Genomic DNA, 19,862 nt, shown 5'->3' with positions numbered 1-19,862 from the left:
ATGGGTCGTTAGTTAAGCAACCCCTAACGTACCTATTCGCTTCTTTGTGTCTGTCAAGGGAGAGGACAGAGCGGTACAAACTCCAATGGACAGGTTGTTAACAACCACCCTACGGGCAACGATCCGGCCTCCCCAGTCATTGGAGTTAGGGGATAGGGGCTACACAAGTTAGCTCAACACTTCTGCAGAAGTTGGATGCATCTGTGGCACTGCTTTTCAGCCTCTGGGGAATCCTCTCTCGGCTAATGTCGTCCCCTTTGGAGCAGACTCAACTAGCTATTCGGGTTATCAAAAATACATAGAATAACAGACGCCCGAACTAGTCTCAGTTGTTTCTATGTTTTGCCTGCGCGTACCCGCAGGCTAGTAATTATCAAAACATAAGGTCTGTTCACACTGGTCACGGGTCGTGAGATTCACTTGCACTACTGATTCGCTTGCACTACTGATTCACTTGCACTACTGCTTCGCTTGCACTACTGCTTCGCTTGCACTACTAATTCGCTTGCTTGCTCGATAGTTCAGTATACTACTCGTTGAACTATGCACGCCTGTCAAGGCGTTACTCTAGTTGGTTAAACTGCTTACGCAGTTCTTTGTGGAGTAATAAGGAGTTTCTCATGCTAGTTAAATGCTTATAATAATAGCATTATACCAGTTGCTACATATTAGCATGTGACTTGCTTTATCCCTTGGTCGAACTGTTTGGTGCTTATTGTAGCGTAGCACTTGTTGGCTTGCATCTCTTATGATTGATGTGGCCGCTTGTCTTATAAGCTGCTTACATAGTGTGATATAACTGTTGTCATATGATTGCTTATGAATGGCTTGTGATGTAATGGTTTATGCCTTACGATTAATTTAATTACTTGTTGATGGACTGAGCCATTTTATGGTAATTATATGTTTTACGAGCATTGTTATGAGTGCTTGTCTTATTCATTTGTTTTGTTTGGCTGACAGGTAGAGTTAGTTACCCTTCGCCCATAGAATCAACTGAATTGCCATATTTGCGCATTCTCATGTGTCGTTTACACATGCTTTGAGGGCCTATTTGAGGATTGCAATATTCCTTGTGGCAATAACACGATGCGTAGGATTATATGCTTCTATGTGAAGTGATGCGATGCATATTGCTGATATGCATGCTTGTGCCCATATTGTGGCTACTGACCTCGAGAGCAGTCAACTGTTCGGAGCAGTCGATTGTATAGATGCGTGTATCACCGAGTAGGGTGTCTGACGAGCACCTGATCTCCAAAGGATTATCTGCGAGGGCGTGTATGATCAAGACCAGGTACCCGGCTAGAGTGGTAGATTCTCTGTGAGGATGTACACTGTCCACGAACGGGTAGCCGCAAGGATGGTGAACTCCTGTGAGGAAGTGTATGGTCCAAGATCAAGTATACCATCTACGACGGAATTCCGTGTGAGGTTATATATTTCCCAGACCAGGTGATCCGGCGTTGATCTTGTTGTTTGTATTAGTAGCTATCGACCCCAAGAGCGGTCTTTTGTGTTGATGCGTGTATCGCAATGATTTTCATTGGATATGGCATATGTTGGAGATCAGTTTCCCAAAGGTTTCGCTGTGAGGTTATACATTTCCCAGATCGGGTGACCCGGCTAGAGTGGGAGATCTCTATGAGAATGTACACTGTCCACGAACGGGTAGCTGCAAAGACGGTGAACTCCTATGAGGAAGTGTAGGGTCCAAGATCAGGTATACCCTCTAGGGTGGTAATTCCTTGTCCGGTCGTATATCTCTCGGACCGAACGATCCGACGTGGATCTTGTGTTTTCGCTTACCATAAAAAGTTATGGTGAGCTGTGACGATCTTCTGAGATTGTTTGTGATAGCCAACTATGAATTCATAGTTTCGGCTTTCTGTTTTAGCAAGATTGCGTGCATGACTCAGATGTGAGAATCAGATCGTTAGTGATTTGAGTTAGTGATCATGTTTTGGACCTTCTACGGAAGGGTGAGCTTCTCTGAGAAAGTATGACGCCTTAGTGCGTCATAACCGGTGACGGTTAGCCGCGTAAGACTTTGAGAGATGAGGATAGATTAAGGTTGTTCAGGACAATGCGTTTGTTAGAAATAGTGAGCGACAAACGATGTCCTGATGGTGATTAGATGCAGAGACCTCGTTCTAGGAACGAGGACAAGCTTGTTGCGTAGTAGTTCTCAACTTACGATCAAATGGATCGTATGCTGCGTTGGTCAGTGCATTGCTTACTTGCTTTGAACTGCTTACTTGCTTTGAACTGCTTACATGTTTGCACTATTCACCGGCTTGCATTGCTTACCTGTTTAACTGCATATCTGCTTTAAATTGCGTAGCCTACTGAATTAAATGTACTTAATTCAGTTCCTTGTAGTCTCTCTTGTGCACCTACTAGTTTTTCGCGAAACTAACCCATTCTATGGGTACAGGTGTTTATTAGGTACACTACGGGCGATTGCAAGATGGCTTCAAGACTTCTTCTTCCTGCTCTTAGCTCGCGTCCTGGACGCTTGGGTTCGTATCGGATTTCCCTTAGGATATCTGAATCTTGTCAGTTTTGGTTCTTTTAGCTAACGTGCCCAAAGTTGTCAACTTGCCTTATGATTTATCACAGACAAATCTTCCGCTGATTTCATAAACAAACTCTGAAGGAAAGAGATATTTCTACTCTCTTGCCTGTTTTTTTGAAAAGGGTTCGCAAGTTTGAAATTTGGGGTGTTACATAAGTACTTGAAGCTCTTGTGATCTGTAAAAGCCTCGAACTGCTCTCCGTATAAGTAGTGTTGTCATATCTTCAATGCGAAGACTATCGTCGCTAACTCCAAATCATGAGTCGGATAATTCTTCTCATGAATTTTAAGTTGACACAAGACATAGGAAATCACTTTTTCGTTTTGCATTAGGACACAACATAAGCCTATCCCAGAAGCGTCAGTGTAGATTACGAAACCGCCTTGACCCGAAGGTAAGGCTAAGATAGGAGCAGTGGTAAGTCACTCCTTCAGCATTTGAAAACTTTTATCGCACTTATCATCGCATACGAAATTTGTCTCTTTCTTCAACAGCTTTGTCATAGGTAGAGAGATCTTAGAAAAGTCCTCGATAAACCTTCGATAATATCCAGCTAATCTGAGAAAACTCTGGATGTCACGAACAATCTTCGGTTGCTTCCAGTTCAGTACAGTCTCTACCTTAGCGAGGTCTACGAACACTCCTTAGAAATTATGTGATCAAGGAACATAACCTCCTCGAGCCAAAACTCGCACTTGGAAAACTTAGCGAACAAGTGCTCCCTTCGCAAAGTTTCTAAAATGATGCCCAAATGCTCACGATGTTGCTCCCGGATTTCAGAATAAACCAGGATGTCATCGATGAATACTATCACGAAAGTGTCCAAAAATGGCTTGAACACCCGGTTCATGAGGTCCATAAAAGTTGCGGGCGCGTTGGTGAGTCTGAAAGGCATGACGGTAAACACGTAGTGCCCGTATCTGGTCCGAAAGGCCGTCTTAGAGATATCATCTCCCTTAATTCTAAGTTGATGGTACCTAGATCTAAGGCTAAGAAAAGATCTTGTAGCTGGTCGAACAGATCCTCGATGTGTGGCGAAGGATACTTATTCTTTATCGTGACCTTGTTGAGTATCTGATAGTCGATGCACAACTGTAATGACTCATCCTTCTTTTTCACGAACAAAACAGGCATTCCCCAGGGTGAAACACTAGGGCGAATGAATCCCTAATCCATTAACTCCTGCAACTGCTTCTTAAGCTCCTCGAGCTCGGTTGGCGCCATCCTGTAGGGTGCTTTGAAAATCAGTGTGGTACCCGGTAGCAATTCAATGTTAAATTCTACCTCTCGGGGCGGAGGAAGTCCTGGCAACTCCTCTAAGAAAACATCTGAAAACTCACGAACCACGTCCAAATCTCTGATAGGGACTCGCACTGATTCGGACTGGACGACACTAACCAAGAAGCCAGTGCATCCCTTCCTTAAGTAGTTTTGCGCCTTAAGCGATGAAATAATTCGGCTCGCACGGAGAGACTTTGCGAGCTTGAAAACTTCCCTAGGCAATCATGGTGGAGACAAAACGATTTTCCCATCACGACAAAAGACCTTTGCGTGATATTTGTGCAACCAATCCATGCCTAAGATGACGTCAAATTCGGTCATACTAAGCAGGATTGCACAGGTAGGCAAATACTGGTCTGCCAAGACTACGTCCAAATCTGGAACGTAGGTAGCACAAACCGTGTTTTTCCCAATCGGGTGGTATACGTCCAGGGCATTAACAAGGGGTTTTGCAGAACAATAGAATCTCGAACCATCTCGTAATCATGCCAACGCCTGTTTCGCAACCTATTCGTCACATGTGCCCATGAAATGGGTCAGTCTAACGAAAAACTGGTTTGTGCATAAATAGGACAGTAGAGAACAGAATTAAGTGTATGCATTTAATTCTATCATGCTCAACAGTTTATACAAGTGAGAAACTCTATAAGCAGTTTATCAACACAAATGCTACAATTAGCATAAGCAATTCATCAGCATAAGTAAATGCTACAATTAGCATAAGCAGTTCATCAGCACAACTAAATGCTACAACTAGCATAAGCAGCAATTAACAAATAGTACAAAGCAAACAAAAAGTAAACAAGATAACTTTTGTTTTGATACTTAGTTAGCCTGCGGGTACGTACAAAGCACGAATCGTAGAAACAACTGAGACTAGTTCGGGGGTCTATTATGTCATGTATTTTCAAATACCCCGAATAGCTAGTTAAGTTCTGTAATAACCAGAAAAATTTTTTAAATCAATCTGAACCCGGGTCGGATCTGGATCCGACCCGGATCCGAGCCCCTTTAAGAGGAGGGCTATCGGTAGGCCATAAGGGCCTACCGAGCGGCGCCCGCTCCCCCTTTTACTGCTTATAAATGAAGCAGGGGGGGAGGGGGGAAAGCATTGAATGCTTTCCCCTCCCCGTTGCCTCTCCCCTCCCTGACGCCTCTCTTCCCCCTCTCGGCTCCCCCGAATTCCCTCATCCTCTGTCTCCCCCTCCTCCTCGCCATCCCTGCCACCTGCCGTCGCCGACACCTGTCGTCTACCTCCGCCGGCGACCTCCAGGTGAGTCCCCCTCTCCCTCGTCTTCTTGTTTCCGCATGAGAGGGGGGGGGAGTGTACCCCTCTGCCTACGGCCTCGGCAGGAGGGGGGGGGCTTCCGGCAAGGGGGTTTCGCCCCCCCTGCTTTGCGATTTCTGGCAGAGGGCAAGCCCCCTGCCTTTTGGTGTCTTCCGGTAGGGGGGGGGGGGGTTTGCCCCCCCTGCCTTGCGATTTCCGGCAGGGGGCAAGCCCCCTGCCTTTCGGTGTCTTTCGGCAGGGGTTTCGCCCCCCCTGCCTTGCGATCTTCGGCAGGGGGCGACCCCCTGCCTTTTGGTATTTCTTTGGTAGGTGGTTTCGCCCCCCCTGCCTTGTGTTTTTTGGCAGGGGGTTTCGCCCCCTGCCTTGTGTTTTTTGGCAAAGGGTTTTGCCACCCTACCTTGTGCTTTCCGGCAGGGGGGCGAGCCCCCTGCCTTGTGTTTTCTAGCAGGGGGCGAGCCCCCTGCCTTCTTGCCTACGACTGCAGGGGGTAGTCGATGGACTTCTTTCAGTAGATGGAAAAGAGGACCAGAGTGGAAGAAGGAGAAAATGAAGAAGGGGAAAAGGAAAAAAAGAAAGTGTAAAGGAGAGGAAGAACGTGGTGGAGAGACAGAGGATGGCTGCATGAAGACGAGGGGTGCGGGGGTGAAGAGGCGGTGGGTTTGAGGTCTTCCTGCAGCTTGTTAAATAGGGGATAGAGGAAACATCGAGAAGGAGTCGATGGTTAAACATCGATGGTTGAGGGGGAAGGCAGACAATCAGATGGCTCGAGGGGGAATCAGTCGTTGGAGATCAGATGAGGAGAGGAAGAAGATGGTGTGGAGGGACCGATTGATTCTTGTGCGGCAGGCAGGCGAACGTTGTTGCCATTTTCCGATTTTTTCAAAAACAGGGTTCTTTTAAAAGATTTTTTTCTAAAAAGGGGTTTTTATAACCCAAAAGGGGATTTCATGAAGTGGATGAACTATTTTTTCTAAATTTTTGGAAGGAAGATCCGAAAATATAAAGGAAGTGTGAGGATTTTACCAAGCGGGACCCGAATGAGTCTCTTGAAGCAATTTTACAAAAAATTTTGTTTTGAAATTGTATGATTTTCTAAAAATGAGGTTTCTGGAAAATATCGGGTTAAATTTGAAAATTGGGATTCCAGAATGGAACCTGACCCGATTTGGATCACAAATTGGGTCAGGAATGAAAATTGAGTTCGGATTCCAGCGAATCCGTGAAATGAATGGAATTTTGGTTTAAAAGTTGGCACAATTATTCAAAAAATGTGAGTTAGGGACAAAAAGGGAATTTTTGGAAAATTTGGGGTGTTCACAAGTACTGACATAGCTCGCGTATCTATGAGTATGCTACAACGAAAGGGGTATATAGGTTTCACAAAAAGGAAACCCCAACAAAAAGTTTCGCAAAGATGCAATATAATACAAAAACTCCTTTGACAAGTTTTATCTTACAAAACTGAAGTACAACACTTGTGCTATTTGCACGCTATGAGATTGCCACTGATCTCTTGTCCATTTATCATAGTATATGTATGCAATGCACACGGGTTTCTCAAAAAATTCTCACACAAACACATGTTCGTATCAATAAACTGGGGGTTATCAAAGTCGTATCGGATACACAAAAGAGGTAGTAAAAACCTCTCTCCCAAATACGTCGATTCGGGAGATTGGGTTGCAAACCAGCAACGACAGAGACTTCCAAAATCCAACTCATCATGGCTACGCATTTGACAACACGGATTCGCTTTTAAGAAATCCTTTTTAAAAACCGGAATACACAAGTGCCGCTTGTGTCATTTTGAAACAAAACAAGCGAAATAGATTTCACTCTAGTCTTAACTTACGCATGTGTAAGTTAGCATGGAAATGAGAGCTCATGCACAAGGCAGTGAGACAGCAAGGTGCTAGCAATCCTTTAAGTACGAAGACGTGCATTGGGCGCAAGAATGCGTAAGCGGTGCCTGAGATACGAAATCGTACCTCAGCCACATAAATGTGCCAGCAATAGAGGCGTGAGCAAGTAAATACACAAAGCAATGCACGAAGTATGAAACCGTACTTCAGCTAAACAAATGCGTAAGCAGGTAAATGCAGAAAAGCAAATAGCCTGTGCACTAAAGCACGACGGCGAAAGTAAATGACATAAAGCGATGCTTGATACGCGAAACCGCATATTAAGCCAAATAAATGCATAAAGGAAAACAGTTGGGCACTAAAGCGCGGCGGCGAAAGTAAAAGACAGAAAGTGATGCTTGATACACGAAATCGTGTATCAAGCCAAATAAATGTGTAAAGGAAATCAGCCTGTGCACTAAAGCGCGACAATGAAAGTAAATAACAAAAAGCTATGCTTGATACACGAAACCGCGTATCAAGCCAAATAAATGCGTAAAGGAAATCAACCTACCTGTGCACTAAAGCGTGGTGGCGAAAGTAAATGACAGAAAGTGATGTTTGATACACGAAACTGCGTATCAAGCCAAATAAATGAGTAAAGGAAATCAGCCTGTGCACTAAAGCGCGGCGGCGAAAGTAAATGACAGAAAGCGACACTTGATACACGAAACCGCGTATCAAGCCAAATAAATGCGTAAAGAAAATCAGCCTGTGCACTAAGGTGCGGCGACGAAAGTAAATGATAGAAAGTGATGCTTGATACACGAAACCGCATATCAAGCCAAATAAATGCGTAAAAGAAATCAGCCTGTGCACTAAAGCACGCCGGCAAAAGTAAATGACAGAAAGTAATGAGGACAAGGATCGCAAAACTACGTCCTTGAGTTTAAAAGCATACTATTATAAATATATATATACATATATTTAATTGTTTAATTTGCATTTTTAGTGTTTTAACTTAGTTCAATTCGTCCAAAGTCCATTGCGCAACTTTCCCCTACCTTGGGGAGTCTCGGGGTTGCGCTTCCCTTCGTGTGTAAGTAACGAAGAGCTCGAGCCGCGTTGAGCGAGCGGGATCCGTCATGCAAACTGCAAAAGACAAGAAATGATTACTCTAGCAGAGCAAGAAGCATCAACCCTCGCTAGGGGTTGACCTAAGAAAATGAAAGAAGGGGGGGGGAGGGGGGGGGGGGGGCAGAGGGTGCAACACTATCCACTGGCCTGTCATGAAAAAGGAAAGGGGCAGGGGCGCAACCCCTGCCCGCTTGTCTGCCAGAAAAGGAAAAAGAGAAGGGAAGTGGATTGCGCCCCTTCCAACTTCTATCTGTCCACAAGGAAGGGGCGCAGCCCCTTCCCCGATGGCTGAAACACAGAGGGAGGCAAGGGGATGGCCCAACCCCTCCCTTGCGAAGAGGAGAAACAGGGAGGAGGCCGAGCCCTCCCTCGTAACCCTTACAACAGGGAGACAGGGAGGGGGGCTCGGCCCCTCCCTGAAAAAGGGAACAGGGAGGGGGCCGAGCCCCTCCCTCGCATCTCGTAAAACAGGGAGACAAGGAGAGGGCTCAACCCCTCCTTAAAAAAAAAGGAACAGGGAGGGGGTCGAGCTCCTCCCTCGCATCCCGTAAAACAGGGAGACAAGGAGGGGGCTCGGCACCTCCCTGGCGAAAAAGGAAAAAGGGAGGGGGTCGAGCCCCTCCCTTGCATTCTCGTTAAACAGGGAGACAGGGAGGGGGGCTCAGCCCCTCCCTGGCGAAAAAGGAAACAGGGAGGTGGTCGAGCCCCTCCCTCGTATTCTAAGAAGGCAGAGAGAGGGCTCGGCCCCTCCCCTGCTAAAGAAAAAAGGACTGGGGCAGGGGCTTTCCCCCTGCCGACCGACCCAAAACAGACGGCAGGGGGTGTCGCCCCTGCCGAAGAAGAGAAAAGGGGGACGAAGAAGAAGAAAATGGAAGAAGAAGAAGACAGAAGAAGAAAGAGGGGGTTAGGGGTGTAACTGGAGGTAACCAGCATCTGGGTCGAAGTCGGCGTCGACATGCGAACGAGAGAGAGTGGTGGGGAAGAGATGGGTGAGGTTGAGGGGGGGTTGTCGGACGGGGCTCGCTGAAAAACGATAACGGGAGAGAGCGGGGTGTCAAGGTCGGGGAGAGAGAAGAGGCGGGGGAGGGTTTCTGCGAATGAGGAAACCCTCCCCCCTCTCATGCCTATTTAAAGGCACGCGAGGAGTGTAAATGACCCGATTTGGATCCGGGTCGGGTCCGGACCCGACCCGGGTCCGACCCAAAAGATTTTTTTTCCAATGGATTTTACACCCGGCCTAAAACACATCTTAACAATATGCCACCACAACTTAATCTTTTCTGGACCACACAGAGTAGTCTGAATTTAGCTTTAGTGTTTCCACCTGTTTCCCATCCTTTGAATCCAAGATCAACAGAAATTTCGCAGGAACAGTAGAGACCTGTTGAGATGCCCCTTTAGACCATGGCTGGTGATAAATGGAGTAATTTATTTCTTCCAAGTAACAAAGTTGGAATAATCCAACTTCTCAGTGACGAGTTGACTAAGAGAAATTAATTGGAGAACCGGAGGCTAAAGAGGCCATCAAATAATGATAGAACTAAGAAGAAGATTTTTTTTTAAATACGACCAGCTATACCAGATATATTTTCAGCCTTTTCATTTTTCTTGAAACATATGAATGATTGTTTTTTGGCGGATACCTTTTTTTGGGGTCATGCAAGAGAAAGGAATCAGGAAGAGGGGCATGCAAGATCAGACGAGTTCTGCAGAAATCTATGCTGACATCAGCCCTGGTTTGTCTTTTTTTGGAAACCAAAGAAAAACAATAGATGGATTTTTTGAATGTTGATAGACAAGAAAGCAAACAGGTATTCGATTAATATGTTGGGTTTATGCTTGATTTACAAAGGAGAAACAAATAAAAAGAACAAGCCTTGTCTCAAAACTGAACAAATGATAGATCAAGAAAGGAAAAGAATACGACCCAAAAGAAAAACGAGAGAAAAGGAGAACAAGCACTAAACTTGATGACAAGAACACAAAAGAAAGATTGAAAACTGGATGGAAAGATTGAGAATAGATAGGAAGGAGAAAGAAAAGAAGAATAAGAGAGGAGAGAATATAAGAATAAGAGGAGGATACTTGGCGGAAAAGCTGCCTTGGGAGTATGCCCTGAGATAACTTGTGGAAGAAGAAATAAGAGAAGATATGAAAAAGGGGTCGTTCCTCTGTTGTGAATCAAGAGGATGCCCTACAGACTTCAGTATATATATATATATATTATTTATTGTACAAAACTACCCCTGTTGAGGAAACAATTACAACAAGTGTACAATAAGAATAAAGACAGAAATACCCCTTGATAAAATACCACGTCACACACACATGTAACACCCTTAACAAGTACCTGGTTGTAATATGTAGGCATCCATGTCAGAAGAATGAAAGTTCCCCAGTTATGGCAAAAATGTGAGATAATCAACGCCCAGACCGGTGCCTTTGATAAAATTAATCTCCATGGTATACTTGAAACCGGATCTTTTGATACATTACTATTAAGAATAAGTCTTTTTTCTTGAGGGCGAAGTTCAGGATCTTCAGATGGTGAGCTATGTGCCTGTTAAAAGAAAATACAGTTTTAATCATAATATTAAGGCAATCAATGGATGAGAAAGTAAAAAAAGGTCCATGTACAAGCAAAAATTATTAACTTTAGGTGGAGCACTATAAAAGACCAAGTTTATGGAGAATGAGAACCAATATTGATGATGGCCAAGCAAGATACCCATGCTACATACAGGTAACTGCATACAAAGCCCTTTAAGTTTTCCAGTCATATAAAACATAAAAGCTATGTCACGCGGACTCTTCTAACAGGGCACCGCACCCGCGTCGCACCCAAGCGGGTGCGACACTTGGACACAGCTTCTTTTGTGCTAGGTGAAGTCAACCACACTGAGGTCCATTTCTATTCAAAAGTAGATTCAGTTAACTCTAATCAAGTCCATTTTCATCTATATTATATATATATATATATATATATACATAAATGCACACAAATACACGTAGTGTTAACTTAAAACTGTTAAAAATTATATATATATATATATATATATATATATAAATATCCTCTCCGCACCCCTGCACCCAAGTCTTTTTATAGTGCCGCATCCGCACCCATACCCGCACCCGTACCTGTACCCGTACCCGCACCCGCATCCGCACCCGCACCTATGTGACATAGCATAAAAGGGAAGCAAAGAGGAGAAAAGAAAGGAGAAATTTTATATGTAAAATGTTACGAGGGAAAGTGACACTAAACATACAAAAAAATTATGAACTTATATTTTTAAAATGGTATTTCAAAACACAGATTTAATATAAAATTCCTGAAAGGATGAAATATTAACTAGATGGTATAAGCAACATGAAAGGCTTAAAGAGAAAACAACTAAATTAATTTCAAAATTGTGGATCCTAAATAGAGAGAACCACAAGCATTAGACAATATTACTAAGGCAAGATGGGATCTTTAATCATTAGGAAAAGCCTTATTTTACTTCATGACTTTAAGATTAATACAAGTGGGTCTAGACTTTATGATATGATGAAGCTCAAGTTTAGATGGCAGGTTAGTGCACTCAAGAAATCCAATTGAGTCCATAGTGAAATGAAACAATAAAAATACAATAGAATGCCACTAAGGGCTACAAGAGAGCACAATTACATCAGGACCACTAATGGGCCAATCACAATTTCAACAAACGAGATAATCACCAAACACAAATCACAAAGAAAACACAATGTAAAAATATAAAATGTATTGAACCACAACAATGCTTAGAAAAGCATGTATTCATACAAGGGAGAGCTCTATTTATAGATCCAAAGAGGAGAGAAAAATGGAGGCAGTCCAGTTTGTAATATCGTGTATTTTCATACTTAGTTAAATTTTGAGATTTCTGAAATTTGGCTAAGTGTTGTAGAAATATAAGAAAACCCTCGATATTAGGATGAGATAATTGAGTTTGGGCGTGACCCAGGTCTCATTGACAGGACCGAAACGAGCCAATTAAAAGGTGATAAAAAGTTTTATTTTAACCTTTAAAATCAAGCAAAATTTGAGCGAAATTCAGGTTAAATTCAGGCGAATTTCGGAGGCAAAATTCGAATTATATATCAATAGATGCACCTCGAAATTCTGAGTTCAACAGTATGTTACTTTTGCGAATTCGGGCTACGATTGGCGTGAAAATCACATTTTTTCAAAAAAAACCCGTCTCAATGGGACTGGGTCTGGATTGGATCGAACCGGATCTGATCCATATGATCCAAATTAATATGGATCTGAACTTAGTTCAAGACCCATATTAATTAGGATCCAATCTAGTTCAGGATCCAAATAGATTTTGGGTATGGGTTTGGATCTTAGATTCGAATCCAGATCCAAAAAGTAGATCCAACGAAAATACAACTTTAAATTAAAGGATTTTAAAGTTAAAAAGACTCTCAAAGGGATAAGGCACCCTCTGGAAGCTTCTGGATATTTAATTATTAATAATTAATTAAATTAATATTAAATATTATTTAATTCTGAATTTCAAAAGTTACCTAATGGTGGGTCTCTAGAAGAGTCCAATATGGCCATGAGATAAGGAGAGTAAAAAGTAAGGAAATTTTAAAGAAGGTCAGAACTAAAGAGGTCTGAAAAAGTCAACAAAAATAGGAAGTTGAGAAAAAAAAGAAAAGTGGGATTAGAGATAGAATGGAAACTCTATCTCCAGCCCCCTATATGAGAAACCCTAGAGGGGCGTCACCCTCTAGGGGCTCTCATTATATAGACTCAAAAAAAAAAAACAGAGAGATTGGCATAGAGACAAGGCAACTGCAGCTCCACCAACGTCTTCTTCTTCTTCTACTTTCTTCGCGGATTAACCCACAACAAGGAAAAAGGTACGGGTTCCTCTCTTTTTTCAAATGGGGAAAAAGAGCATAGATTTGTTTCTATGCAATGTTTTAGGGGAAGTAAAGAAAGAAAAGAGAAATCTGATTTTGTATATATATATATATACTCTTTTCTATTAAGATGCAAATACATGTTAACAATTTCCTTTTTCGAGAAGACAAACTGGAGATATATATATTGGTACAATTAGATCTGTCGATCTGGGCAGATCTGACTACTTTTATAGGTAGACAAATATGTCGACAGTAGATCTGCCATGTGTACACGTGTAACGCCCGAAAATCTTGGACTTAAAACCTTTTATGAAAAAGGTTGAAAGCTTTGAAATCGATTATTTATCAAAGTTTGAAACAGGAGTTCAGCGAAAAATCATGTTTGAAATAGCAACTCCCTGGACCTTAGGCGCATTACAGCGCAAACTTCTCTTTTGCAAACCAATTTGCAACTCAAATATATTTATTAAAATAGATATAAGAAACAGAGTTTTGGTAACACAGTTTTATTAATTCAGAGTTTAATTCAAAAGAAAGGCTTTTAAAGAAGCTCTATACCAGAGTTACCGGAAGTGCCTAGCCGCATGAGGAAGCGCGCTTCCCCGAAGCGCATTTCGAAAGCGCGAAATATCGCGCTTCCGAAACATGCAGGGAAGCGCAGTTTTTTTTTGGGAAGCGCGCTTCCCCTACACTTCCCCATTTTTTTATTTTTTATTTTTTTTCGCTTCCCCCTCTCTTCCGGTTCGCTTCCTAGGTCGCTTCTGGTTCGCTTCCTAGGTCGCTTCCGAGACGGTTCGTAATTTTCTTCTAAGTCATCCCACGCTTCCCGCTTCCTAAATTTTTGAAAGTGCCTCGCTTCCCGTATCGCTTCCCGCTCCCGCTTCCCCGACTGGTAACTCTGTTCTATACCATATTTTTACCAAAATGTCCTCAGGAGCAAAACGTCAGAAAAAGGGTCTCGCCTTGAACTCATCACGGCATCGTGCCATCGCAAGTTGCCTCAACCTGCCCACCACCGCCCATGAAATGGGTCAGTTTCGCAAAAAACTAGTAGGGGTGTAAAAAACAAGGAGGAACAAAAACTGCAATAAGCAAGATAGTTTCTCAACTAAACAGGAGAAGTAAAATTAGCAGAGCTATCCATACATGTTGTCGAGTATGGCAAGCAAAACTCCAGTAAAGAAAAGTAGTAACGAACAAAGTGCTAAACAAGCAAAGTAAGCAACTGCAGCAGTCTGACTAACTCTACAGGTAGGGAGTAACTAACTCCACCAAGCAGTCAAGTATAGTAAGCAGGGTAACAGAATAAGATAGGCAATCATAATAAAGTTTATGATGCATACAATAACCAGTGAATTCTCCAGATCACCGACAAGTAACTACAATGATCATAAAGTGCAAGCTATTGCACAACAAGCAGTTTATAAGCTACACGTGATTAAGTAATCACACGACAACAATTATTAACCGCAAAGTGTAGGCAGCTAGTAAGACAAACAACTGCATTAGTTCTAGTTGTACACAATTAGTAGATTACGAGTTGTAAGCAGTTACATTTATCATATAAACAGTTCATAGATTATGAGTTGTAAGCCGTCACATTCGTCATAAGGGACGCAAGCCAACAAGTGCTATATTACAAGTACGAACAATTCAATCAAGTAGCAAGTCACATGCTAATATCTTGCAACTAGCGTAATGTTATTATCATAAGCATTTAACTAGTACAAGCAGCTAGTTATTACTAGCAAGGAACTGCGTAAGCAGTTCAACCAACTAGAGTAGTGCCACAACAGGCGTGCATCGTTCAACGAGTGGTATATGTTGAACTAAAGAGCAACCAAGCAAGTAAGTCATGTCATAGCACACACATCTCATAAAAAGGTGAGCAGGTTATATTTTGTTCTCATTATTAGCGGGTTACTGTGAGTATGCACAGGCAAAATGTAGAAACAGTCGATATCGATCCAGGGGTGTATTATGTCATGTATTTTATGATACCCGAAATGACTGACTGAGTCCGCTCCTAAGAGGACGACCAATGACCAAGAGAGTAAATCCCTAGAGACATTCGTGGCCCATAGATGCATCCAAACTTCTGCAAAAGTAGCTGAAAGGCTATCTTTGTATCATTTCCGCTATAACTCCGATGACAGGATAAGCCGAGTCTTTTGCCCGTCCATCGGAGTTTTGTATCATTCATCCTCTCTCTTGATGAACCGTGTTGAATGAGCACGACGAGGGTTTCTTAACCGCCGCCCCATTTCACATGCTCGAGACCATTATGCTCGCTCGAGCATCTTGCCTGTAAAGGCGCATAGTCACCATTGAGTGAATTATACGTGCCAATGCACGTTCGAGGCAACCACGCACCTCTCATCCTACTCACCGAAGTACGCAATGTACATGTTTAAAAGTACAACCATGATGAGAGGGGTCAACTCATAGTGAGGGTGAAGACGTCATCATTTTAATGATCTCAAAACATGTGCCATTGCACGTTCGAGGTAGACATAAATCTCTCATCCTACTCAGCGTAGTACGCAACGTACCTGTAATAACTACGAAAAATAGGGAGATTTGGGTCTTGGATCCCTTCACTGGATCCAAATGAAGTAGGCAATAGGGTACAAACTATATGGGTTGGGTCGAATCCACCATGGACCCAAATGGATCCACTTAAGGATTTGCCCAAGTGGTGTCATTTCGAACCCACGTCATGGGGGTTTACCGGTTTGAATGGGTTCATAACCTATTACAGACCCGAATCCACTTTAGAGTAGATCCGGTACTATGGGTTATCGGGTTCGGACCCGGACCCATTTTCCTTTTTATTTAAAACTCGAGCATCAGAATCGTGCCTAGGGCACGATTCTTGCCCAAGAGTGCAGATGGCAAGATCGAGGGAGGGGAGGGGTTACAGGAGGTAATCGACTCTCCCGGTTCATCGGAGACAGGGGGTCGCCGCTATACAGGAGGAAGGTGAGGGAGGTCTCAAACAACTCTCGTTTTGATTTTCTAGTCTCTTACCTCCCACCTTTCATCTCTTTCTTCCTCTCTGAAGATTTTGCGCACGTCGGTGGAGTCACCATCGTTAGAGGTACCCCGACCACCTGTCGTCGCCATCATCGACGTTCTTCTCACAGCAGGCATCGATCACGATTGAGGTAGGGTTCTGTTCTGATGGCATGGGTATGGGTGGATTCGGTGTGGGGGCAGTAGATGAAACCCAGATAGGTTTTTCCTGATCTGATTCATTCTTTCGAACACATTGGTTTTCTTGATCTTTTATGCTTTTGATCAGATAGGTTTCTCCTGATTTGATTCATTCTCTGGAACACATTGATTTTCTTGATCGTATATGCTTTTGATCAGATGTTTTTTTTTTCATGATTAGATTCATTCTCTTGAGCGTATTGGTTTCTTGATCATATATGATGTTGGTTTGATTGATTCTTCTTAGTTAGATTGATTCCTTTTAACTCATTGCATTGACTTCTAAATAATCTGTGAGGCAGGGTCTTGAATCTGTCGGCATCTGATTTCCATTCAATAAGGACAACATAACATAGATTCCTTTAATTTTTTTAACTTCTTGAATAAACCTGGGTTCTTGATGCCTGCATCGGATTCCAGATTAACTAAAATCTGTATATGCTAACATATTCCATTTTGTTGTTATAAGCATAGAATTTTGTGGGTTGTTGTAGATTTTGATTTTGATTTTGAAAAAAAAAATGTATTATGAAAGGGAACGGTAGTAAACATACTTTCATTGAGGGACTATATTTTGCTTGAACAGTCTTACGTATATTATAATGGGTGATCCATGCAGCATATCTCACGTTATAAAGAACACGTTAAAACTGTATATCATTTCACACTACATGCAAGGTTATATTTAGGAGTAGTTATTTTTGTTCATGTTTGATTTCAACTAGTGTTGTCAATGGTATAGTGCCTCTTTGTGCATGAATTGTCATGTTTCTTTTAAACAATATCGATGCATTTTTCTGACTAACTGCAATCTATATTGGACGGTTGTCTGCTAAAAATGGTTCAACACAAATTTCAGGATAGTTGATTTGTTATTTTTTTTTAAAAGATATCTAGTTGGGATAATTTGGTTAGAACAATATGTGGGAGTATGTGATACTTTTATTAACAGAGCAGCAGGGTTATATGTAACAGATAGATACCTATGATGGGTATTCATGTTTAGTATATTGTGAACAATGAACATAACATGTGACAAAGGAAAGTTTGGGACTCAATGTTTGAGTGTGTGTGCATTATTAAGAATGGGGTTAATGCTATGGCAGTGATTAGAAGTTGTGGAAATGTTCTAAACTTCGGGAAAATAACTAAATTAATGAAACCTAATTACTCTGTTGAGACCTACCTTGGAGAGGGTGGGTGGTACAAGACTTCGAGGACTTGTGTTTGGTGTCGAGCGTGAAGCGGCTCGTGGGTCCCCGTCCTCGGAGTTAGGGACCACGACTACCTATGTGTCCTAGGTGGTAGTTCCACGTCTTCTGCAGAAGTTAGGGATGCATCCTGTTTTGAGTTGAGCCCTTGGAAGATTCTCTCGGCTATTGGTCGCTCCCTTGGGGATTCAGTCTCCGTTAGAATGTTCAGGTTAATAAAATTACCTGGAATAATATACCCCCGAACGTTCTCTTCTGAGATGGTCACCTGTGCCCGTGTGTACCCACGAGATAAGATAATTAAACATCATTTAGAAGAGTTAGGTGTCACAACTAGTGGAGACACTAGAGAAATATATGTAAGTTGTATTTCAGATGCTTTATATTATCAACTTGTAAGTTAGTAAAATTCTTAACTTGGTGGATACGAGGTAATTAAATTGTTATCTGAAAGTGTACATGTTATTACATTGATTGTGGCATACCTCACCTGCTTATCAATGTTGCATATTTGTTATTGCTAAATAACTGATCATCTGCATATTAATGTGGCATAGTTGTTATTGTTATATAACTGCTCACATGCTCATGTACATGAATTTAGATCTTTGTTACATAGTGCTTACCTGTCTTGATATACACTAAAGATCAACCATGACACTCATGCCACACACTTGATTCATGATATACTTGCACTATCAGTACAGAATTCCTGCTTAGACGTGGTAGTCTAATTCTTATTTTTTTTCATTCTCAGGTCATGAGTAGTCACCACAAGCGGTTACAGGAGAGGTTTCGATATCTGTTTGATCTACTGGTTCCCTGGTCAACTTGTAACTGATATGCCATCATAGATTCGTTCTTTGTAAATGTACTTTTGTAAAGTTTCATGAACTAAAGTGGAATAAAGGATGTGTGGATTGTTTGAAGATCTTTCTACCTGTATCGCTCCATTTACTTCACCATGAGTTATAAAATGATTCTGCTGTATGTATAAAAAAAAAATCCCAGTGTTTCTGGGTTAAGTTTTTGGGGCGTTACAGTATCTGTTCAAAAGTACAACTACGATGAGAGGGGCATGGGTTTCTCAAAAAAGAAAACCCCACAACAATACTTTGCCGAAGAGATATGATATAACCATTCAAGTTCAAACTTGTCATGCTCAGGTCCCTTTAGTCCATCACGAGCCTCTTGCCTGTTAGGCTAACATCGATATTACATGATTATTATAAAGTATCAAAACACGCTTCGAGGTAACTACAGACCTCTCATCCTGCTCCTCATAGACTAAACATATCGTACATGACTGAGGGAACGACTATGAGGAGAAGGGCATGGATTTCTCAGAAGAAATCCACTAGCAATAAAATCGTGAAGGAAAAGCGCCAACTATCTTAGTTTGGCGAGAAAAACTCAATAGCTAGGTCCCACCTTAAGGGTGATGCAACACAGGTTCTTCAGTAGAACCTTTGCCATCTTATGCACATGCCCTTAAACAGGGTTATCCGAGTTGTATCGGATACAGAAATAGAAGTTGTAGAACACTTCTCCTAAATGCATCGATTTGGGAGATCCAACCGCTATCTCACAAAAGGCTTTTGAAATATGCTTTACAAAACTATATAACAACAACAACAACTACGCCTTCATCCCAAAACAATTGGGGTCGGCGATATGAACCAACAAAGAAAATCATTCTGGGTCTTCCACATGAATCCTTCTCCTCCATTCATTTCTATCCAATGCCATGTCCTCGGTGAGGTTCAACGCATTCATATCCTTTCCTATCACCTCCATCCATGTCTTCCTAGGCCTACCCCGACCTCTTTTAACTAATATATTTTCCCATTTCTCCATCCTTCTAACTGGAGCATCATTAGGCCTTCGTCGAATATGTCCAAACCACCGTAAACGATTCTCTCTCATCTTATTTTCAATGGGTGCAATGCCTACCTTCTTACGTATCTCCTCGTTCTGAATCTTATCTTTTATTGTATTTCCACACATCCATCTCAGCATACGCATCTCAGCTACACTTATTTTTTGAATATGATGTCTCTTGGCAGCCCAATATTCTGTACCATATAGTAAAGCGGGCCTAATAGTCGTCCTATAAAACTTTCCCTTCAACCGCAATGGCATTCTACGATCGCACAACACTCCAGTTGCACTCTTCCATTTCATCCACCCAACCTTTTGTAAAAGTATCTTCAACAAGATACTTTAGTCGATAACACAACAACCTTAAGAATAAATGTGTGAACATACACACCCAAGAACACTTGTGCATAACAAACACAACACACCGAATCACAAATGTGCACTTGCACCCATAAGTTTCATAAACACTAAAGAGGTTGGGCTATAATCCCAAATCCCTTGAAGAAATACAAGAGGAGCTGCCCAT

The 19,862-nt window shown here is 42.1% G+C and overlaps 1 protein-coding gene across 2 annotated transcripts in view; it reads right to left on the bottom strand.

Annotated features, from left to right (window-relative positions):
• The window catches only part of LOC149822291 (sodium-dependent phosphate transport protein 1, chloroplastic-like), a 214,064-nt gene that overhangs the window by 105,331 nt on the left and 88,871 nt on the right, over nucleotides 1–19,862 (bottom strand). For both annotated transcript variants that reach the window (XR_016426025.1, XM_089980998.1), the window contains exon 6: nucleotides 10,477–10,686. Coding sequence is in view for 1 of the 2 variants with exons in the window: in XM_089980998.1 (XP_089837124.1) it covers nucleotides 10,477–10,686 (210 nt within the window). In the remaining variant the exon portion in view is untranslated. The remainder of the gene's footprint in view (nucleotides 1–10,476; nucleotides 10,687–19,862) is intronic.

The sequence above is a fragment of the Nuphar pumila genome, chromosome 11, assembly GCF_984573655.1.
Source record: "Nuphar pumila chromosome 11, dmNupPumi1.hap1.1, whole genome shotgun sequence".
Lineage (NCBI taxonomy): Eukaryota > Viridiplantae > Streptophyta > Magnoliopsida > Nymphaeales > Nymphaeaceae > Nuphar > Nuphar pumila.
Note: the sequence above shows the minus strand (reverse complement) of the source record. Positions and strands in the feature narration are given on the sequence as shown.